General features: G+C 34.7%; 2 protein-coding genes across 3 annotated transcripts; one reads left to right on the forward strand and one right to left on the reverse strand.

Annotated features, from left to right (window-relative positions):
• Positions 1-1,085: 1,085 nt before the first annotated feature.
• On the reverse strand, positions 1,086-11,109 carry Spz5 (spatzle 5 Toll-1 receptor). Of its 2 annotated transcripts, none has more exons than XM_072019374.1 (7): positions 10,365-11,109; positions 7,817-7,971; positions 2,971-3,060; positions 2,417-2,569; positions 2,166-2,327; positions 1,767-2,012; positions 1,086-1,595 (listed from the first exon to the last, which is right to left on the reverse strand). In XM_072019374.1, exons 1-7 carry the CDS (start codon positions 10,392-10,394, stop codon positions 1,424-1,426), a joined length of 1,008 nt encoding a protein of 335 aa, XP_071875475.1. In that variant the 5' UTR covers positions 10,395-11,109; the 3' UTR covers positions 1,086-1,423. The 2 variants fall into 2 exon arrangements, with proteins under 2 accessions (XP_071875475.1, XP_071875476.1); XM_072019375.1 differs by lacking the exon at positions 10,365-11,109 and adding an exon at positions 9,277-10,091.
• Positions 11,110-12,523: 1,414 nt separating this feature from the next.
• LOC139995682 (endoplasmic reticulum transmembrane helix translocase) lies at positions 12,524-18,922 on the forward strand. Its single transcript, XM_072019371.1, has 18 exons — positions 12,524-13,043; positions 13,258-13,523; positions 13,602-13,830; positions 13,898-14,051; positions 14,226-14,372; positions 14,455-14,637; positions 14,705-14,842; positions 14,922-15,042; positions 15,115-15,269; positions 15,369-15,544; positions 15,617-15,856; positions 15,933-16,148; positions 16,229-16,418; positions 16,486-16,734; positions 16,817-17,153; positions 17,228-17,399; positions 17,483-17,626; positions 17,704-18,922. The coding sequence occupies exons 1-18, from the start codon at positions 12,780-12,782 to the stop codon at positions 17,809-17,811; spliced, it is 3,489 nt and encodes a 1,162-aa protein (XP_071875472.1). The 5' UTR covers positions 12,524-12,779; the 3' UTR covers positions 17,812-18,922.
• Positions 18,923-19,608: the final 686 nt, after the last annotated feature.

Raw genomic sequence — 19,608 nt, forward strand, 5'->3', positions numbered from 1 at the left:
TTCCGCGCATCCTGCGCGTGTCTGACCTCCTGGCAGTTATTTCCCCGCTCCCTGCCACTCAAGCGCCATTTCCACCCCCGACATCGCCCGCCGCCCCTGTCCTTCTCCTTTTAGTCCTTTTTATCGCGGTTGACGCGAGTCAAGATACTTTTATTTCATGGCTGCGAGGTCGCATCCGCGTTTCACAACGATCCACGCGGCTTAACCTATATCGCCCTCTGTCCTTGATAAACTGTTACGATCGGCCATGAATCGCTTTCCGCGCGAGTCCAACGATGTTTATCGTGTGTAAATTGGAAGTTCGGATCGGATTTCGCTTCGTCTCTATCGAAGCAGAAGCGAGAATTGTCGTTCCTCGATCGACCACGAACGTGATTATCTTCATAGAAAAGGATCTTGGGAAATTTAACGATAGAAATATTCTTTTTTCTCTTACCGACTTTTTCTAAATATCTGCGAGAATGTCGTATTATGTGTAAATGTCGAGAATGTTGGCCTTGAAGTAGCAACGCGTGCTGCACTTTAAGACCAGTTTCCAGGAGTTTGTTTCAAGCGACGATCGATGGCTTATGAACTGATGAATAAGTCAAGTGATTTTGCCGTACGAGATATAGCAGAGACTGCATTAATTATCGATGATGGCGATACAAAGTAAAGGCGAATTAATAGCGCGTAACAGGTACGACTTCGCGAAGTTTGTACTTCAGGCGCTTCGAGTAACAATTTGAATTTCGAGACAAGTAGCGACACCTGTCGACGAATCAAAGTATTATCCCGTTTCATTATAACGTAGAAACGTTCTTTTTATTCTCCCACCGTTTTTATATGTTTTAATTAATTCCTAAGATTTATTCCCCCTTATTATAAAATCGCGATGAGTATCGATTAATTTATGTATGCACGTGTTCATCTATATTACCAACTACAGAAAAATTCGCAAAAGATAACTCGTGAAGATCTATAAATATCCGAACTACTTAAGTGCTACTAAATTACTCGTATTAACATTATCTCAAGTGAAACGACTGAAATAAAATTAAAAATGTAGAAAATATAAAGGTCGTGTAACTAATTAATACGTAGAATTAATATTTTAAGTTCATTTTCCTTTTTATGTAAACCGAAGCTCCTTCGATCTCCTTTAAGAATTCTCCTTCGAAATCCTTGATTATTCAATTATTTATACACGTACGAATCCATAAATCACGCACTTCGAGAAGTTCTTTCTTCATTTTTTCATCCATTGGCTATCATAGCGGTCTAATATTCTTTTGCTTTTCAATACCAAAATATGACAAAATAATTTGTCTCAAAAATTCATCACGAAGACTTTCGTAATACTACATTTTTTGCTGACAAGAATATACAATTTCAGTTTGTCCACAAGTGAAATTTCTTCAGACTTCGTGAATCATTCGTGTTTTCAATAGTTTGCTATAATTTCACAGGCGCAGCCATGGGGGAACCAGAAAACGTCGGTGTACAACTGGTTTCCACTTCCTTCCAATGCCACTAATCGCTTTTGGACATACTGTTGCTGACATCTACTGGTGTATCCCGCAGGAACGGAACAGATACCGTTGCAAACATCCATCCTAAGGAAAGTTGAAATATAATTTGAATTATCTTAGAATTTTATTGAATCGCAATGAAATATACTATTGTCTGCTTTTCAATTCCAATTTAAATTTTCATATATCATCAGGCATTTAAATTTTCGGATTCGAATTGACGTAGCTAACAAAATTATAAATAAATCTACTCACGTGCATTTCTCACTCTTCACTACCTGCGAATATTTCCGGTCGTTCTCTTGAAGATTCACCACGTACATCCAGTTTCCTTGGTTGTTCAGAGCCGCTCTCGGAGTGATATATTGTGTCTCCGTTGGGCAAAGTGGAATTGCATCGAGATTGGACTGCCTCTTGTTACGCGTCTTACTCAATTTACTATATTTCAATAACGGATTTTCGTAGGACGTACGTGGTGCAATTTTACTGCTTCTAGCGTATCTGAATAAATATAAATATATATATATACAATTGTAACAAAATTTACAAAAAGTATACCAGTATAAATTTATATCAAAATTTACAGCACTACAATTTGATCAGTATCATCACAATCAAATTCAATATTAAAAATTCAATATTAAGCATGATCACCTGTTTGACCACCATGCTTGACCCTGTCCAAAGTTCAAAGTCTGTGGCTGAGCGTAAAAAGAACGATCCGGCGAGACTCTTTGCTCTGTAGGATGAAACTTGGCAGGCGCCGGTTCTTCGCGTAAAAACGGATTCCCTTGGGCTGGTGTCGTGTACCTGTAGCTATAAACAACAGCACGAGTTACTCGTCCAACGGAAAACGGACAATTTAGTTGACAATTTGGTAGGCGCAAAATTAGCATCGAAATTACCCATTCTGCTGAGTGTCGTTCGTCGGGGTCCCGTAAATGAGCGGCGGCTGCCCTCGAACGGGATACTGAGGCGGTGGCAAGAATGGTAACGAGTGAAACTGACCCTCCCCGTGCGCCTGATAATCATATCCCTCGGAGTAATCCGGTACCGACCTTGAACAGAAGCACTCTGTCCTTGGTCCATTCCTCGTTTAATATAGTTTAGGAACAGTGGTGATATTTAGTTTAATTTTATAATTATATATCATATTATAATTAGTTATTATATGTATTATTATTAGCATTATAATTATTACATTTTAATTTACGTTTTAACTTTAACTTATCTCATTACGAATTTCTTATTGATTTTCTTTCGTCTCAATGGATACATTATAAAATTGCGTTATACACTTTTTATGGACGATTTATGTTATTATAGTATCTTTTTCTTGACATGAAAAACCTAGGGTAACCTGTATTCTTTTTTTAAGGATAACGCAATGTACGTTATTACAAAAAGCTTGGGTAATTTGTGATCTATAAGTGGATATAATGAATACAGAGGTATATACCTGTAATCACTGAAATCCTCTTTGGACTCGTCCTTTAATGCAGAACTGAAGTCGAAGCTGCATTTGTCCACAAGAAATTTAATTAACTGTCTGCAATAGAAATCAAAGAAAGACAAAGTATTAATAAAAAAGGAAGAATGCAAAAGCGTAGGTTTTCAATTGCATCTTCGAAATGATCTTTGACCCGTGTCGCGGTAATAAGTGTCGCGTATGATTTCTTGACCTAACTTTTAATAGAATCGTTTCAGAAATGAATAAAAAATTGGTTATCTATCTCATGGATTATTCATGAATTCGCGGAAGCCGGGTTCCACGACCTGTGGTCGTTCCTCCTATATCTCGCAACTGTTTTCGAGCAAAATTAGGAAATTGGATAATTATATTCCTTCATATCTTCCTCTACCATAGCATTCTCATTCTTCTTAAAAAAAAAAAAGGTGTAAAATTTTAATTTCTATTTTTCAAAGAGAAACCTCAGAAAAAGATTACATACATTAACGTCTCTCGAAACTTTCAAAAGTCTATAAAAGACAAAAAAAAAAAAAAAAGAAGAAGAAGAAAAAGGAAAGAGAGGAATGAAAGCAAACGATATACACAATTCGATATTTCACGGTTTTTAAAATAAGTTACTCTTCGTTGGTAAATTTTAAAGTATTCAATTGCAGAGAAGAAACGGGAGAAAAGGAAAGATTTCGATATGTACTTAAATCATTATCACGTCACAAGATATGTAAAATATAAACGAATTGAAAAAGTCCAGTGACCCATAATGCCGCGCGAAGTGTCCATGCAAACACGCGCATGAATTTCGTGCGTGGTCGAAGGCCCGCGAATCTTGGAACTTTCTCTACCGGTGAAAGACACCAGCTAGAAGATATGTCCCGATGTTTAATTCATGGTCCACGCCTAAAAGCTGTTTTCTCGCGGGCTGCATCTCGATCAGTGTCGTGGTGCTTCCACGAGCCCGGCCAACTTTCGAACGTGTGTAATTCGTCAATGGACGACGGAAATCGGGAGACAGGGATTGACCTCGAATCCCAACACAACGTTTTAACTTACAATCTCGATACCATCGTTGTATTTGACCAACGTAGTTTCGTATGTTTCTTCCATGTCGTCCATCCGTCTTCTTCGAATTGTCGTTTGACAGGGGAGATGGTAAAGAAATGTAACGATTTTTTGTTTTTTTTTTATATTCATAGTTTTTTATTTTTGTCTTTTGTATTATGTTTTTTTATATCTTCTATATATATTATATTTTTAGCTTTCTGTTATTTGATACTGTATTCTCCTCAATCATATTGCATCGAGTAACAAAGTCGTTCGTCTTTCATAATATTCTAAAAATTGTTTAAAAAATTTAAAGATGTGTATGTATATCTGAACTTTTTTTTTTATAAAAGATACGAAGAAACTTTTTTCATTGCAGCAGATAGGAGAGAAGTTCTTGAATCGATAAACGTCTTGCGGGAAAAACTGAATTGGATGAAAATCCGCGAGAATTGGCGGGAAATAGCGGACAATGCGAGGTATTAACATTTCCTGTTATGCAGGCCGCATTACCACGCGTCTGCACACAATTGCAGCGGCACGCCGCCGTCGCGCCGCGCCGTCGAGAACTCGTTCATCAACGATAAACACTAGCAATCATCGTTTCCTTAAATCTTCCGTAATCTCTAGTGAGCGCACGTAAATACCAATTTGCTGTAATTGATCGCGTTCATTTATCCAGATTTATGAGTGTATCGTGCTTGTATTGACACGATCGCGTTATCTAGAAGCGGTATCGATCAAAGACGATGAATGAAACGATGAAGACGAAAAATTGTATAGTAATTACGATATCAATTACAAGAAACGAAGAACCTTTTTAATATTCGTGTAACACATACATTGAAGTCGTTTAAGAAACACAGGACTTTCTAATTTAACAATTACCTAATATCTATAGAAATTCTGTAAATTACACAATGTAGTTTCAATAGAAAGTATTCAAAGTAACCGTTGTTCGTTGAATACGTATTTTGCATGTGTGCTGAAACAAGTCTGAAGCGTATGGGATTCCTTTCACGTCGTAACAAGCATCTTCGATTTATTCAAGCTGGTTAACACTTGTCAATGCGATCGACGCGCATTTTCGTTATTCTATGACAGTTATTTGACATTTCTATCGCCATAGGAAAAATAGATTCTCTAATCGTTCATTGTCGATCGATGTTCTCGGTGTACGATAAATTAATTTCTAACAGGACGAACAGAAGCAGTAGCACGGAAATGGAAGCATCGTGACGAACATAGTATCCACAGCACTGTATGGAAATCCATAACGATGACTAGCAACGATCGTTCTCGACGATAAATCTGTTACGTTCCACGGACAACCTCACAACGCATAGGTGGAACTTTGAATCGCTCCTAGTATCAATTCGATCCGTAACGGTTCCGATAATTATCTAGCAGGGCATGACCGCGTCAAGGCCACGGTCACGCTACGCTGATCGGGAAATAAAACGTATCGGAAAGACGTCAGTTTTTACGTAATCGTTTGTCGCTTTCGAATCGATCTGGCTCCGGCGCAAAAAAGAGGAAAGATCGTGAAAATGATATGAACGAATGAATTGTATATAATACGATGCTGCTTTCTGTTGTTCTACCTGTTTAGTTACTTTTCTAGTTAGCTTTTGCAATCGCGTTCTTCCTCGTTTACCAATAACGTTTTCATCTACTAACGAGGCATTTAAAAACAGAAATAATTGAAAGAAATGATATAAACGATGGTAAATAGAAAGATACTGGTAGTTGACACATTTAACGAAGATACAAGATATAAAATAATCCTATCGATTATTGTAGTAAGTCTTCTATACTTCTTTAGCGAAGCTCTTCTTCGCCACACTTCCTATATCGACTAAACTGTTTACGATGGAACACGAGCAGAATAGAAGTCAGATGACGCAAGAACGCGACGATCTCCAGGATATCGTCGGGGTAATTTTAAGCAAGTTCACTATCCTGGAACTTTCCCTTCCTGAAATTCGTCTCGCCACGCACGATCAGCTGATTCGTATGCGGGAACGGTAACGCCCGACACGCCGGGAATATTAATAACGAGACGGTGAACCATATTTTTACAAATTCCGCAGACGCGAGACTTTTGGAAATTCCAGGAAACAGCTCAATCCATCCTCGAAATTCTTTCTTTCGGCACCCGATACTACCTTACATGATTTCAAAGTCTAACAATTTCATGTACATTTGCGGAAAAAACTAGCTGTCCTAGAAATCCGTTTCGCGTATCACAGCGTCCTTCGTTATTTTATTCGCCGTTGTCCACGTTATTTTTCCAATTATTTGTATCCTCAGACTTATTCTCAAAAAAAGAGGGAAAAAAAGAAAGGAAAAAACTAAGATCGTAAAAAACAACTAGAAAAATATAATTAAGTAACTGAGATTTGAAAGACACACAAGTTTCTTATCGTGTTTCTTATCGAGTTTCTTATCAAACAGTCGTCAAGTATAGGTATCAAGTCATCTAATTTTTGCAGTTACTTTGATTCATATTGAGACTCTTCATTATACATCACACAAGGACTTGTTGCAAACTCAAGGAATCGGACGAGCTTCTTAGCGAGTCTCGCTGCTCCTGCGTCACGAATGATCTAATTTTTTCGATCGTTCCGCGCGATTAATTGACTGAGAATAAACGACAAATGACCAATACCTTGGAATGATAATGTGTAATACTCGCGCAACTGTTAAGAGGCAGCATTATCATGCAAATACGATTATAGGCCTGACATCATAGATCTGCCATGCGGTATATCACGAACATGGTGTACGCGTAAGTAGCACACTACAACGACAGCTTTTTTTCGCGAGTCTTGCAAAAACCCATCCGGCATCTGTCATTTGTTCATCATTTTCGAAATCTATTGCTCACGAGCGAAAGAATGTCTTTATCATCTGAAAGAAGGTTGTCCGATACATACACTTCAAGAATTATTTTTAACGCGAAATAATTTTCAATAGTTGTGTTTCTTTTTAATTTCTTAGAAAACCCTGTTTTAAGATGAATGTCCGTACATCTTGATCATTATCTTTTTAAAAACACCTCTTTTAAGATACATGTATGCACATATGCCTACAGATGATGTAATTTATATTCAACAGGTACATAGTCTTTGATAGAATCTTTTCAAATGATGATCACCGTGATCTCTCAGTCTTTAATAATTATTCAACAACTAACGAAAGAAGAGCATGAATGATTATCCCATTCCTTAAATTTACCGTAGTTTGAAAGTAACGGTGAAATAGGTAAGCGTTTAACCTTCGAACGGTATAATAAAATGAGAAAGAATTGAAAATGAACGTTTCAAAGAATGATTATCGGTTTATTCTCCAGATTTTCTGTATTTTCAGTATCGGATACATGTCCATAATTTCTTTTATAGAAAACAAATATTAATAATTGGCTTCAACCTTGGCGTTTAACCTTCGAACGGTATAATAAAATGAGAAAGAATTGAAAATGAACGTTTCAGAGAATGATTATCGGTTTATTCTCCAGATCTTCTGTATTTTCAGTATCGGATACATGTCCATAATTTTTTATAGAAAATAAATATTAATAATTGGCTTTATGTATAATGATACTTCAATATGAAACTTCTAACACTATATCTGTTAGTTTTCTCAAACAACACTCTTTGCAGGGTTAATATCTAATAAGTATTCAACATTCATCGAAAGCTTCTTAGGATATAAATCACGTTTTCCTGCGTATAGAGAACTCGTATCTAGCAATTGAGACTTCCTCTTTTATTAAACGAAATCGTCTTCTTACCGAGGATAATGATCGAGACTTTCACAGAACGTTTGTCCTGGCTTTGCGCAATTTGGTGTGTGCCCCGGAGGTGCGGGTACAAAAGGTTCGTATTGTGGTCGGCCTGGACATCCGTACTCGAGGCAAGGCTCGCCATGAGCGTTCACCAAGGATGCCTGAAACCAAATCGAGAATAACGTTCAAAGGGCCTTGATGAAACAATTAAAACAGCGATTAAGTGCAACTAGCTGGAGCGTACGAAATGCTTACCTTCTTTCATTGTAACAAATACATCGCCTGTCATGAGTTAGAAGAGCATCTTTATTGTACAATTCATAGAAATATTTATTCGATATTCCATATGAACGAATGAAAATGCGTCCGCGAATATGTTACAAAATACATAAAATCTTAATTTAGATTCTGCTACAGATTTGATTTAGATACGGCGGGAAGAACGATAGTGGTTAAAATATTTGCAATATCATCCATTTAATGAGAATAACGTTTCCACTGATGAAACAAGATCGTCGAGATACTAACGTAACTAGAACGTTATTTGTATAAAATTTCTATAAAGATTATTAGGAGAAATCTTCTACTCGGTTATTGCGGAACCCCGGTGAATCATGCTTCTCTGAAATGGTTCCATTGGCTCGCGGCGCTATATAAGGAATATTAAATCTACGCTCTCCTAGCTTTTATTAAAACTAAAAAAAGGAAATAGGAAATATTATTAACGATCTATCTCATTAGCGCTCGCAATTGTGCAGACTTCAAATAATTTATCATGTTTGCTTAAAGGAAAAAAAGAAAGATCGAGTTCTTATTCGCGAGCTTGCTTTCATTGGTGTAGAACCGCAGCCGGAAACTTTAAGGTTATCCGAATTATTTGCTTCAATCAGTGAACGCATTTAAACTTGATGTAATATTCTAGTATTGGGTTGGCAACTAAATGATTACGGATTTTGTCATTACCACCTAACAAAATGAGAAAGAATTGAAAATAAACGTTTCAGAGAATGATTATCGGTTTATTCTCCAGATTTTCTGCATTTTCAGTATCGGATGCATGTCCATAATTTTTTATAGAAAATAAATATTAATAATTGGCTTTATGTATAATGATACTCCAACATGGAACTTATAACACTATATCTGTTAGTTAGTTTGTCATTACCACCTAATGATAAAATCCGCAATCACTTAGTTGCCAACACAATAGAACGTTATTTAAGAGCTTTCTTATGCCACTTGCAATTGACTCATCGCATGGCACGGTTGGTGTCACTATTATCTATCCCCGAATCACCCTAAAAGTTCATAATACCGCGAAGCAACTTTCGTTTCTACGATAATACAATTGGGACACAAATGTCTTATAAGAAGAAGAAAAGCAATTTTTGAATATCGTACATGTGCAACCCTACGAAAAAAAGAAGTGAGTTAAGTTATAGGTTATAAATGAAAATGGTACTTACTGTTTGAAACATTATTATCGTAATAAAATTACAGTATCCATACAGTTTCGATAAGGTTAAGATATTGAAATTTTCTCGTAATCAAGAATCATACATTGAAAGTAATTTTAATTTCGATCAACAAAAGTGAATCATCCTGTATACTGTGATACTATGATAAGGCGTTTACACAATTATAGCCGTTTTATGATCATTTACACATATACTTAATCGTTCCTTTATTTTCACCGAAGTGTGCATCCGGTATTACAAAAAGCTTGAATTCAGCGGCAACTGACGCAATCTTACAAAACGTAGAGAATCTTACGCCAGATATTACGATACACGTCAGGCTTGAGTTTTACATTTCACTCGTGGCTTTCACGGTGTAAGAAACTAACTCGTTCTACGGATCCCAGCTAGCTACTATGTCTGACACAGAGTGGTCACGTGTGCGATCGTAAAATGCGTATTCACTTGTAAAATATTCGATTCGAAATTACTTTCATCCTCGATCGATCAATAAAAACGCGTAACGACGACTTTTGAAATCCGAGATTTTTACATTAAACATTCTTACAGCACAGAGAATTTATTTTTAGTTTTTAAACGTATTAAATTATATACATGAACTTTCCATGTTTAGTAATTACTTTTCAAACACGTCTCATACGTGATAAATTTTGTATTGTAGCGAAATGAGGTTTAAGGCGATTCTTTATATCGGAACTGTTTCATTCACGGGCAGGCTAGAAAGTTACCCGTTATCCTTATCGTTTCTAACCACGTTGACTTTAAACCACGTACAGTAAAAGTTCCGCCTCGACCGTGAGACACATGCACACACGCTCGTGTGTTTAGAACTCGATTGTTCTACATCACTGCATCCGCTGAACCGACTGGAATAAACAAGCGAACGATATCGCACAAGTATCCTGTTTGTATTTTTTATTTAGATTACATGTTAATATAAGGCATACTTGATTAAACACGGCTAAAATCAACAATTATCACATATGTAATTTAGAATTACCACGGACATAGAAACTTGCGAAACTCTATCTAACTCTTTCTAATAACAAAAATAATAAAGTCATGTTTGTACTTACGATTGTTAATAAGGAGAAGATCAATTTCATTTTCGAAGGTGTTAGAATAGCGATGATGGCCACCGTAACAGATTCAATTCAAAAACACTTCACCACGTTCGAACAATTGTATCACCACTTTCTTTTCTTTTTCTCTTTTTTCTTCTTTTTACCAATCTGAACCACACCGCGAGTCCTTTCGCGAGGGCTGATATTCAATCAGAAGTCAAATCACATAATTATGACATTACGCGAGCCTCGCGGAACGGGATTACTACGACACGATAAACGATTATCCGTTCAGTGAAACACGTGCCGGTAACCGCGGATGCGCTTCGCAAGTTAGACGGATCGCGGAAACGCCGATGTGCAATCATCGAGTCATGCGTGGTGCGAGCGTTGACAAGTATCGTTGGCCGCGAAAAAATACGTCTCGCCGCGCGAGTGATTAATCTTCCGCAGAGAACAACTTCTTAAACATGAAATTTACTCAACTGAGTTACAGGACGAAGATGAATCACTGAAACGCGATTAGAAGCTTATCGAAGCAAGTGAAATGTTCCTTCGTTCCGTATACGAAAATTTGATATCCTATTTAAGTCGCGTGTAACTGCGATACAAGCACCACTGTATGACGATGGTCGAACTGTGGAGGACGAGTGTGACTGTCGATACCTTAGTCACCGCCACTGTCACTCGTATATATGTATTCCGTGGCGTTAGGTCCAGATTCCGTCGGGGTTTGTCCTGAGCGATTTTACGCGCGGCGATCTTACCTAGCAACGTGGGTAACTCGGTGTACCGATACCCATACTCGCGCTCGTACCCCTTCCTCTTGCACGCGTGCACGAGTTCCGATCGAGCAACCATGGGTGGGATATAGTTGCACTTTGCTAACTGACCGAGGTTTTGCCTTGCTAACTCGCCCTCCGTATCCCCACCACTTGGAAATATCCATGCTCACCTAGGCTAGAAACCAGTCGTTATATCTTTCTTTCCGATTGTTTCGAAAATGGACGTTTAATTCTTTTATTTTTACTTTTTTTAACATTGGAAATAGCAGGATAAGCAAAATACCGAGCAATTGTTCGTTTTTCATATATTTTATTAATTTGCAATTTTAGGGTCATTGTTAAGATATAAAACATTTTACTAATTACTTTACTTCAATTCTACGAGACGGTTCTGGTATGGATCTTACCTTGCTAACTGGGTAGATTCGCTCCCGACTAGCGGCCAATTACCAAAGCACTACCGTACTTTCACTGGTGTCCGTGTTTCCTAGTGTTCCTCGTTCGACCTTACACGTTGACAGAGATCGTGTCGCTAGAACGGGATCAATGAAATTGCGTAAAGAGACGAAGGTCGACTTCTTGATAGTTTTGCTTTTATTTCTCTATTGACGACGTGCGAGTCGAGTCTAGTTTTGTACACGATTTCTTTGTATGACGAAGCTAAAGAATAGCTTTAATAACAATGCGTTTTCTTATACATTGAATGACTAAATGAAGAAGGATAAAAATTGATTTATGATAAGAAAGTATTTGCTTCAAGGCAATGTCTTTAAAAAGAGTATTCTTTACAATTTGATCCTATTGTCGTTTCCATATATACTATACGAAACGTCTTCTTATGTCTTTTTTTGGCAATATCATCGTCAGTTATAAGTTAAAGATAATATTCCGAATTTTGTTAAATTTGAAAGCGAAGCGCCAGTTTTGAAATGAAATATTCTGTCACGCGCGCTTTGTCGTATATGTAATAGTGCCATCTAGGTATACCATCAAGAACTTAATATTAACTTGATAATATTTCCATGAGTTTATTCACTTATGGTTGAAATACAGTACTGTAATAGAAATTACTTAAACGATTTTAAAATTAATATCTTAAGAACATCTCGACATCTTAAAATGATTAAAAGATTCAATTACCATCACCAAAATTCAAAGACCACTATCTCATCTATATTATATACTGCAAAGATCAAAGTTACAATCTAACGTTTCAAATGCCAAACGCAATGATTAATGGATTTTCGTGGGAGTAATGAATTATAACAAATGAATCTTAATTCGTAGAGCTTGAATACGTAATGTATGAAAGTAATCTCATCGGAAGAATGAAGAATAGTTCAAATTATGGCCACAAGATGCCACGAAAGTGATCCGCATAAAACTCATTTTTGTCTTGTTATCATAAATTGGTATATACATATATAGTGGACTGTGGATAGGTGCGAAAGGTGAGAGGGGTAAACATAATTTGAGCAAAACGACCACTTTTTCTACGGGTCAGTTGCTATGTACACGTTTTGCTGTGTGAGTTTGCTCTGTTCGTATCATTGAATTTGATGTGAAAGGAACTAGAACCTCTCGATACTAAAGATCATATACGCTCCTGTTACGGCATAAGCGGCATAGCGTAATCATAGCCATGGCGATTGCTTCGTCGCGAGTAGACGAACTTGTACAAACTGTTACCCTTCATAATCCTCGAAAATTGCTATTTACGGGCTACGTTCTGCCCTCTGTGATATTACACGCTGTGTGGATTTATAGTTGGATTTTTATATATGGAATTGACGAATATTATGATGCGGGTTTAGTGGGTATCACAGCTATCGGTGTATTACAAATTTTCATATGTTTGTGTTGCCAGTGGTCAGTGCATATACACACTTTCCTTAATTGTAGCTCGGTGAGTTGACAATCGTTTACCGTAAGGAACAATATATGCTAATTAAATAATTTGCACGTGTAAGTTACGTTGTTCAATATGTTTTGTTAACGTGGCAGCCATTCGAACCGGCCTTCTGATCGTACGAATCATATGGCTGATTGGCGGGAAATTTTAAATTATTAAAATGTAGCATTTGTGGTTTTACGAATACGGTCATTTGAAATCTTTTCAGGAAAAAGATCCGTATAAAGCGAAAATAGCAAAAGTAGTGCCCACTCCCAACAATGGAAGTTCAGAGCTTGTTAAACTACATCATTCTGAACAACATGAGCCATGGTTCATATTTCAAAAAACCAAATACTATTGGAATTCGCATGAAAAAAGTTTCGAAGGCCTCCATTTTCCAATTAATCACTCTATCAAACATTATTGCGAATGGAGAGGATACTTGGATGAGAAAGATATTGCAGCAGCAGAAGAAAAATATGGGAAGAATAAGTAAATATATTTTTTTATATGTATTGTTGAAGAATTACATAAATTGCTTTATGTACTTTTTTCATTACTTTCATATAGGCTGGATATGGTGGTACCAGAATTTAGAGAACTATTTAAAGAAAGAGCAATTGCACCATTCTTTGTTTTTCAATTATTCTGTGTAGCATTATGGTGTTTAGATAAATATTGGTATTATAGTATCTTTACATTAGTTATGCTTATTATGTTTGAGTGCACACTTGTGCAACAACAACTTCGAAATATGGCTGAAATTAGGAAAATGGGAAACAAGCCATATACTATAATGGTTAGTAAACATCATAAGTAAATAAAATATGTTCCAAATATTTCCAATAAAATTGCTTTCATCAAAGGTCTACAGGAACAGACGGTGGCATTCCATGTTTACTGACCAACTAGTTCCTGGTGATATTGTATCCATAACAAGATCTCAAAATGATAATCTAGTGCCATGTGATATGTTACTTTTAAGAGGACCTTGTGTTGTTGATGAGAGTATGTTAACAGGTAAGTCATTAGCAAGAATCACTTTTAACACTGTTTGAGTCTTTTGAGTAGAGGCAGTGTCAAGGAATTTCTTTCTTAAAAAGGCTGTGAAAGCCTCAACTTTCTCCTTAGGAAGAATATTAATTTATGGTTAGTGCATTATATATTTTACATTCGTCAATTATGAATAAATAGGGGAATCAGTTCCTCAAATGAAAGAGCCCATAGAAGAAATTGATGGAAATAGACAGCTGGATATAGAAGCTGATAAGCTTCACATACTTTTTGGGGGCACGAAAGTTGTACAACATACTCCAGTAAAAAGTAAAAGTGGCCTTAAAGGTATCTAAACAGTAAATAATAAATTATTATATTTTAATATCATATATATTTTGTATTTATACATATATATTAAAAATTTTAGCTACTGATAATGGCTGCGTGGCCTATGTTTTACGTACTGGTTTTTCAACGTCGCAAGGAAAACTTTTGAGAACAATATTATTTGGAGTCAAATGTGTTACTGCTAACAACTTGGAAACGTTTGGTTTTATCCTATTTTTGCTAGTTTTTGCGATTGCTGCAGCATCATATGTCTGGATTAAAGGTATATAACATATCAAAAAGAATATTAAAGCTGTATTTCTACACTACTAATAATTTATTAATTACAGGAAGTGAAGATCCTACAAGAAATAGATACAAATTGTTCTTGGAATGTACACTTATTCTCACATCAGTTGTTCCTCCAGAATTGCCTATTGAGTTATCATTAGCCGTTAATACTTCATTATTGGCCTTATCAAAACTAGGTATTTATAAAATAAAGATGAATAAAGATGATATTCAGTTCTATATTTTTTAATACAATAATATATAATTTCTGTATAGGTGTATTTTGTACTGAACCTTTTAGAATTCCATTTGCTGGAAAAGTTGAAATATGTTGCTTTGATAAAACTGGTACTTTAACTAGTGATAATTTAGTCGTCGAAGGTATAGCGGGGATTAAGTAAGAATCAAATAAGTTTCAAAATATTTTCAAATGTAAACACTTATATTAAGATATTGTTCATTATTTTAGAGGAAAACCAGATGTTATGCAACTTTCTGACGCACCTATAGAAAGTATTCAAGTACTTGCAACGTGCCATTCTCTTGTACAATTAGACGACGGAATTGTTGGAGATCCCGTTGAGAAAGCTACATTGAAAGCTATTAAATGGAATCTTACAAAAGGTATACTTCTATTTATTGATATTCTTATTCTTATTACACTTTATTTTTTTCTTTTTTTTTTTTTTTCTTTGACGATGTGATAATTTCAATTTATTTAAGCTGATTCTATGATACCAAGAAAAGGACAATCACCCGTTTTAAAAATCGTACAAAGACATCATTTTTCTTCCGCGCTAAAGCGAATGTCAGTCGTAGCAGGATACACGATGCCAGGATTATCCGAAATCAATTACATGACCACTGTGAAAGGTGCTCCTGAAATTATTAAAGACATGGTACGTAGTAAATCGCAAGTAATTTCTTTTGCACCCACAATGTATCGTAAATATTTTAATTTTTTCTTCCAGTTGTTATCTATACCAGATAATTATGAATCAACGTATTTGTCACTTTCGCGTCGCGGAGCAAGAGTATTAGCTTTAGGATATCGAAAACTTCCTGGACCTCTATCTTCGCAAGATTTAAGGGAATTAACACGAGAAGACTTAGAAAAGAATCTCATTTTTGCTGGATTTGTAATCATAAGTTGTCCACTTAAACCTGATTCTAAAGCTGTTATTAAGGAAATCGTGAATGCTTCACATTCGGTAGCTCTTTCAACAATTTAATTTTATTTCTAATTATTCCATTTATAAATTATGCAAATTCACGTCACTTTTACAGGTTGTTATGATTACTGGTGATAATCCTTTAACAGCATGTCACGTTAGTCGCGAATTACATTTTACAAAGAAACCAGTTACGCTTATATTAACTGCAGCTGATGGAAAGTGGATATGGGAAAGTGTGGATAGAAAAATAAACTTACCTTTGGAAATGAAAAATGTTTCTCGGAATAATGAAATTTGGCGAGAATACACTCTTTGTGTAACGGGAGAAGTAAGTTATAAAAAGATATAAAATACATACTCATACTATAAAATACAGTGTACATTAGATTTATAATATACAATTTTTAGGGTTTAACATATTTAAAAGATAACGAACGAGATCTACTTCGTAAATTGTTACCACACATCGTAATTTTTGCAAGATGTGAACCAAAACAAAAAGAATTTATAATTGTCTCGTTGCAAAATTTAGGATACACAACGTTGATGTGCGGAGACGGCACTAATGATGTTGGTGCTTTAAAACATGCTCAAGTGGGTTAGTAAAAGCTTATTAAATTTATATATAAAATAAATCATACATATTAATTACTTAATTTATTCAGGTGTCGCCATTTTATCGAGCCAACCTGAAAAAGTATCTGCTGAAAAGCAAGATAATGTAAAGAACGAATATACCATCTCAAATTCAGCAGTAACAAATGGTCCAAGAAACAATCCGAGAGTTTCTGCTAATACCAAGACGAGAATACAAAAGATACTAAAAGAACTCGAAGAACAATCTGTTATAGTTAAGTTAGGAGATGCTTCAATTGCCGCACCTTTTACAAGCAAAATGTCATCAATTCAATGCAGTAGGTTCTGTTATATATGATTTATAACAGTTCAAAGATATGATAATATATTAATGTTATATTAATATTTGTTTTATTATAGTATGCCATGTTATTAAGCAAGGTCGATGCACCCTGGTTACCACCTTGCAGATGTTCAAAATTTTAGCACTTAATGCATTAGGGCTTGCATACAGCCAATCTGTTCTTTATGTAGGTGGAATAAAATTCAGTGATGTACAAGCTACCTTACAGGGTGTTCTACTGGCCACTTGCTTTTTATTCATATCAAGATCAAAGCCATTAAAAACATTGTCTAAACAGAGGCCTCTTCCGAACATTTTTAACTTATACACGATTGCTACCGTACTCCTTCAGTTTGCAGTACATTTTATCTCTCTTGTCTATTTGGTTAAGGAAGCTACTTTATTATCTCCAAAGTAAGTAAAACGATTAAAAGATTATGTGTACAATGATGCTTGAATTAATATTAATTTTGTTCCAATTTAACCAGGAGTGAAAAATTAGCAGCAATACTAGCTCCAAGTAATTCATCTAATGGAACTACGGCTTTAAATATGAGCTTGACTGATGAAGAAGAATTGTTTGAACCCAATCTATTAAACAGTACAGTTTATATTATTGCCATGGCAATTCAAATTTCTACTTTTGCAATTAATTATCGGGTGAAGTGCTTTGATAAATAAAATATTTATTAATGAAGACTTTATGTATTTTATTTTAATTTAACATAATTTTTATGATACAGGGTCATCCATACATGGAGAGTTTGTTACAGAATAAATCTTTACTATACAGTCTTATAGGCAATGCTATTGTTATATTGGGATTAGCATGTGGATTTTTACCCGATTTGGCAGCACTATTTGAAATTGTGGATTTCCCAAGTGATGTAAGTTTATTCAAGGAAAATGTAATATTTTTCATATTTATATAAATATTAATTTTTTTAATATTTTCTGTTTCTAGTTTCGAAGTCTTTTAGTTCAAGTTTTAATAGCAGACTTTGTTCTTGCATATATAGTTGATAGAGCCTGTTTATGGCTTTTTGGAGAAGGAAGACATCAAAAACTGTGATTAGTACACAATTTCTATACTCAACTTTTAACTCCAAAAGTGCGAAAAATTGAATATACAACTTTGTTTTCTTGTTTCACAAAAAACGAATGTTATCTTTGTTTGTTAATATATTTATACTTCATGAATTATATTACAATTCATATGTGGAATATAATGCTTTTAAAAATCTGACCAATCATAATTGAGAATTCATTACTCAAGAACACTCATATTGTTTAGGAATTTGCGAATAATTCTTTGTGGAACAAGAAAAATTAACGTATATATACTTATGTGTGTATATGAGTACATGGTATGTATGTTTTAATGAATGTAATTATTACTATACAATGTGAAATAGTAAGAAGAGCATGCAAAGTGAGTTTGTATGATAAGTAAATAATTCATGTCATAAGTATTACGTATATCATTGTTTAAAAGTAATGTAAGTGTACCTTGAGAACCTGATTTATGGAAATTTATAAAAGAGATTCCTTTATTGTACCACAAACGTATAAAAAACTGACTTTGAATAGTGTATAAAAAAAAATTATTGCATACTAGTAGAAGTTTGAAGTTGATGGTGGAATTTCACACATACAATGATATGACTGATTACTATGCTGGATTATGCCAGCAAAAACTGTTCTGTTGTAATTTTACAATTTTGTACAATTAACATGTCTGTTTTAAAATAATTCTTTTCACTAATGTCATAAGATATGCACATAATTCATCAATGTTTAAGCTAATTCAGCAGCAAATGTTGTCAGCAGTTATACTTAAATTTCGGGGTTTATATCTTTTCTTTACTTTTATACTATTTTCACGTATAATAGAATCAAATTTAGAAAAGCTACTAATAGGAAGAATAGATTTTTAATTTCAACATTCCAATTTTATTTCTATCTTATATTTAGGAGGATAAATAGAATATAAATAAATGGAATTGTATATGGCTTTGTCTACTAAAAATATTTGTGTTCCTCTTTGGTTGACAAATAATGTGTACACACCGAAATATTGGGTGTGGTTAATAAATGTGTATACCTTGGTTAATACTAATATCCTTACAGCAATTAAATGCAACAGAATAAACTTTACGTTATAGGAAATATTCAAAATGCAACGGTATGTGTTTTTTACAAAAAAACGGTATGCTAATTTTTAAAGCGTCATATTTTTACAAACAACAAAATTTTAACAAATAAAAATTTATGCATATTCTCCCAAGTCTCCAGAATAATTTTAAAAGAAAAAGGAATACGATATGTATTTCTTTTGTGAAAATATTAATAAACATCGTGTAAATGGTAAAAATATAAGCGTAGTAAGTATTTGTACAGTTACCATTTCACAGGATAAAATGTACATAGATATTTAAAAAAGTAATCTGCATCAAACTGCAGAAAAAATGGGTTTAAAAGACAAATTCGTTCTGATGCAAGATAACGATCATAACGTTACAAGCACAATGTTACTAGTACGCGAGAGTGGATTTTGTATGATGTTCGGAAACACATAGAAACATCTCCACAATCCCAATATAAATATTATTGAAAATATATGGAATACCTGAAATTGAAATGACTTAAAGAGAGCTCTTTTAGAAGAATGGAGAAATATTTCAAGTAGAATACTCATCAATTTGATAAATTTAATGCCACGACGACTTCAAGTTATGATAAAATCAAAAAAGACAGCTAAATATTAAAATAATTAAACCTAGTAATTTCATCTTCTGGATATTAGGTAAGTCTTATTAGTTTTTCCTATTAAATTGTAACTATGAATGCGTATATTTTTGCCAATTTT

This window comes from Bombus fervidus, chromosome 16 (genome assembly GCF_041682495.2).
Source record: "Bombus fervidus isolate BK054 chromosome 16, iyBomFerv1, whole genome shotgun sequence".
NCBI lineage: Eukaryota > Metazoa > Arthropoda > Insecta > Hymenoptera > Apidae > Bombus > Bombus fervidus.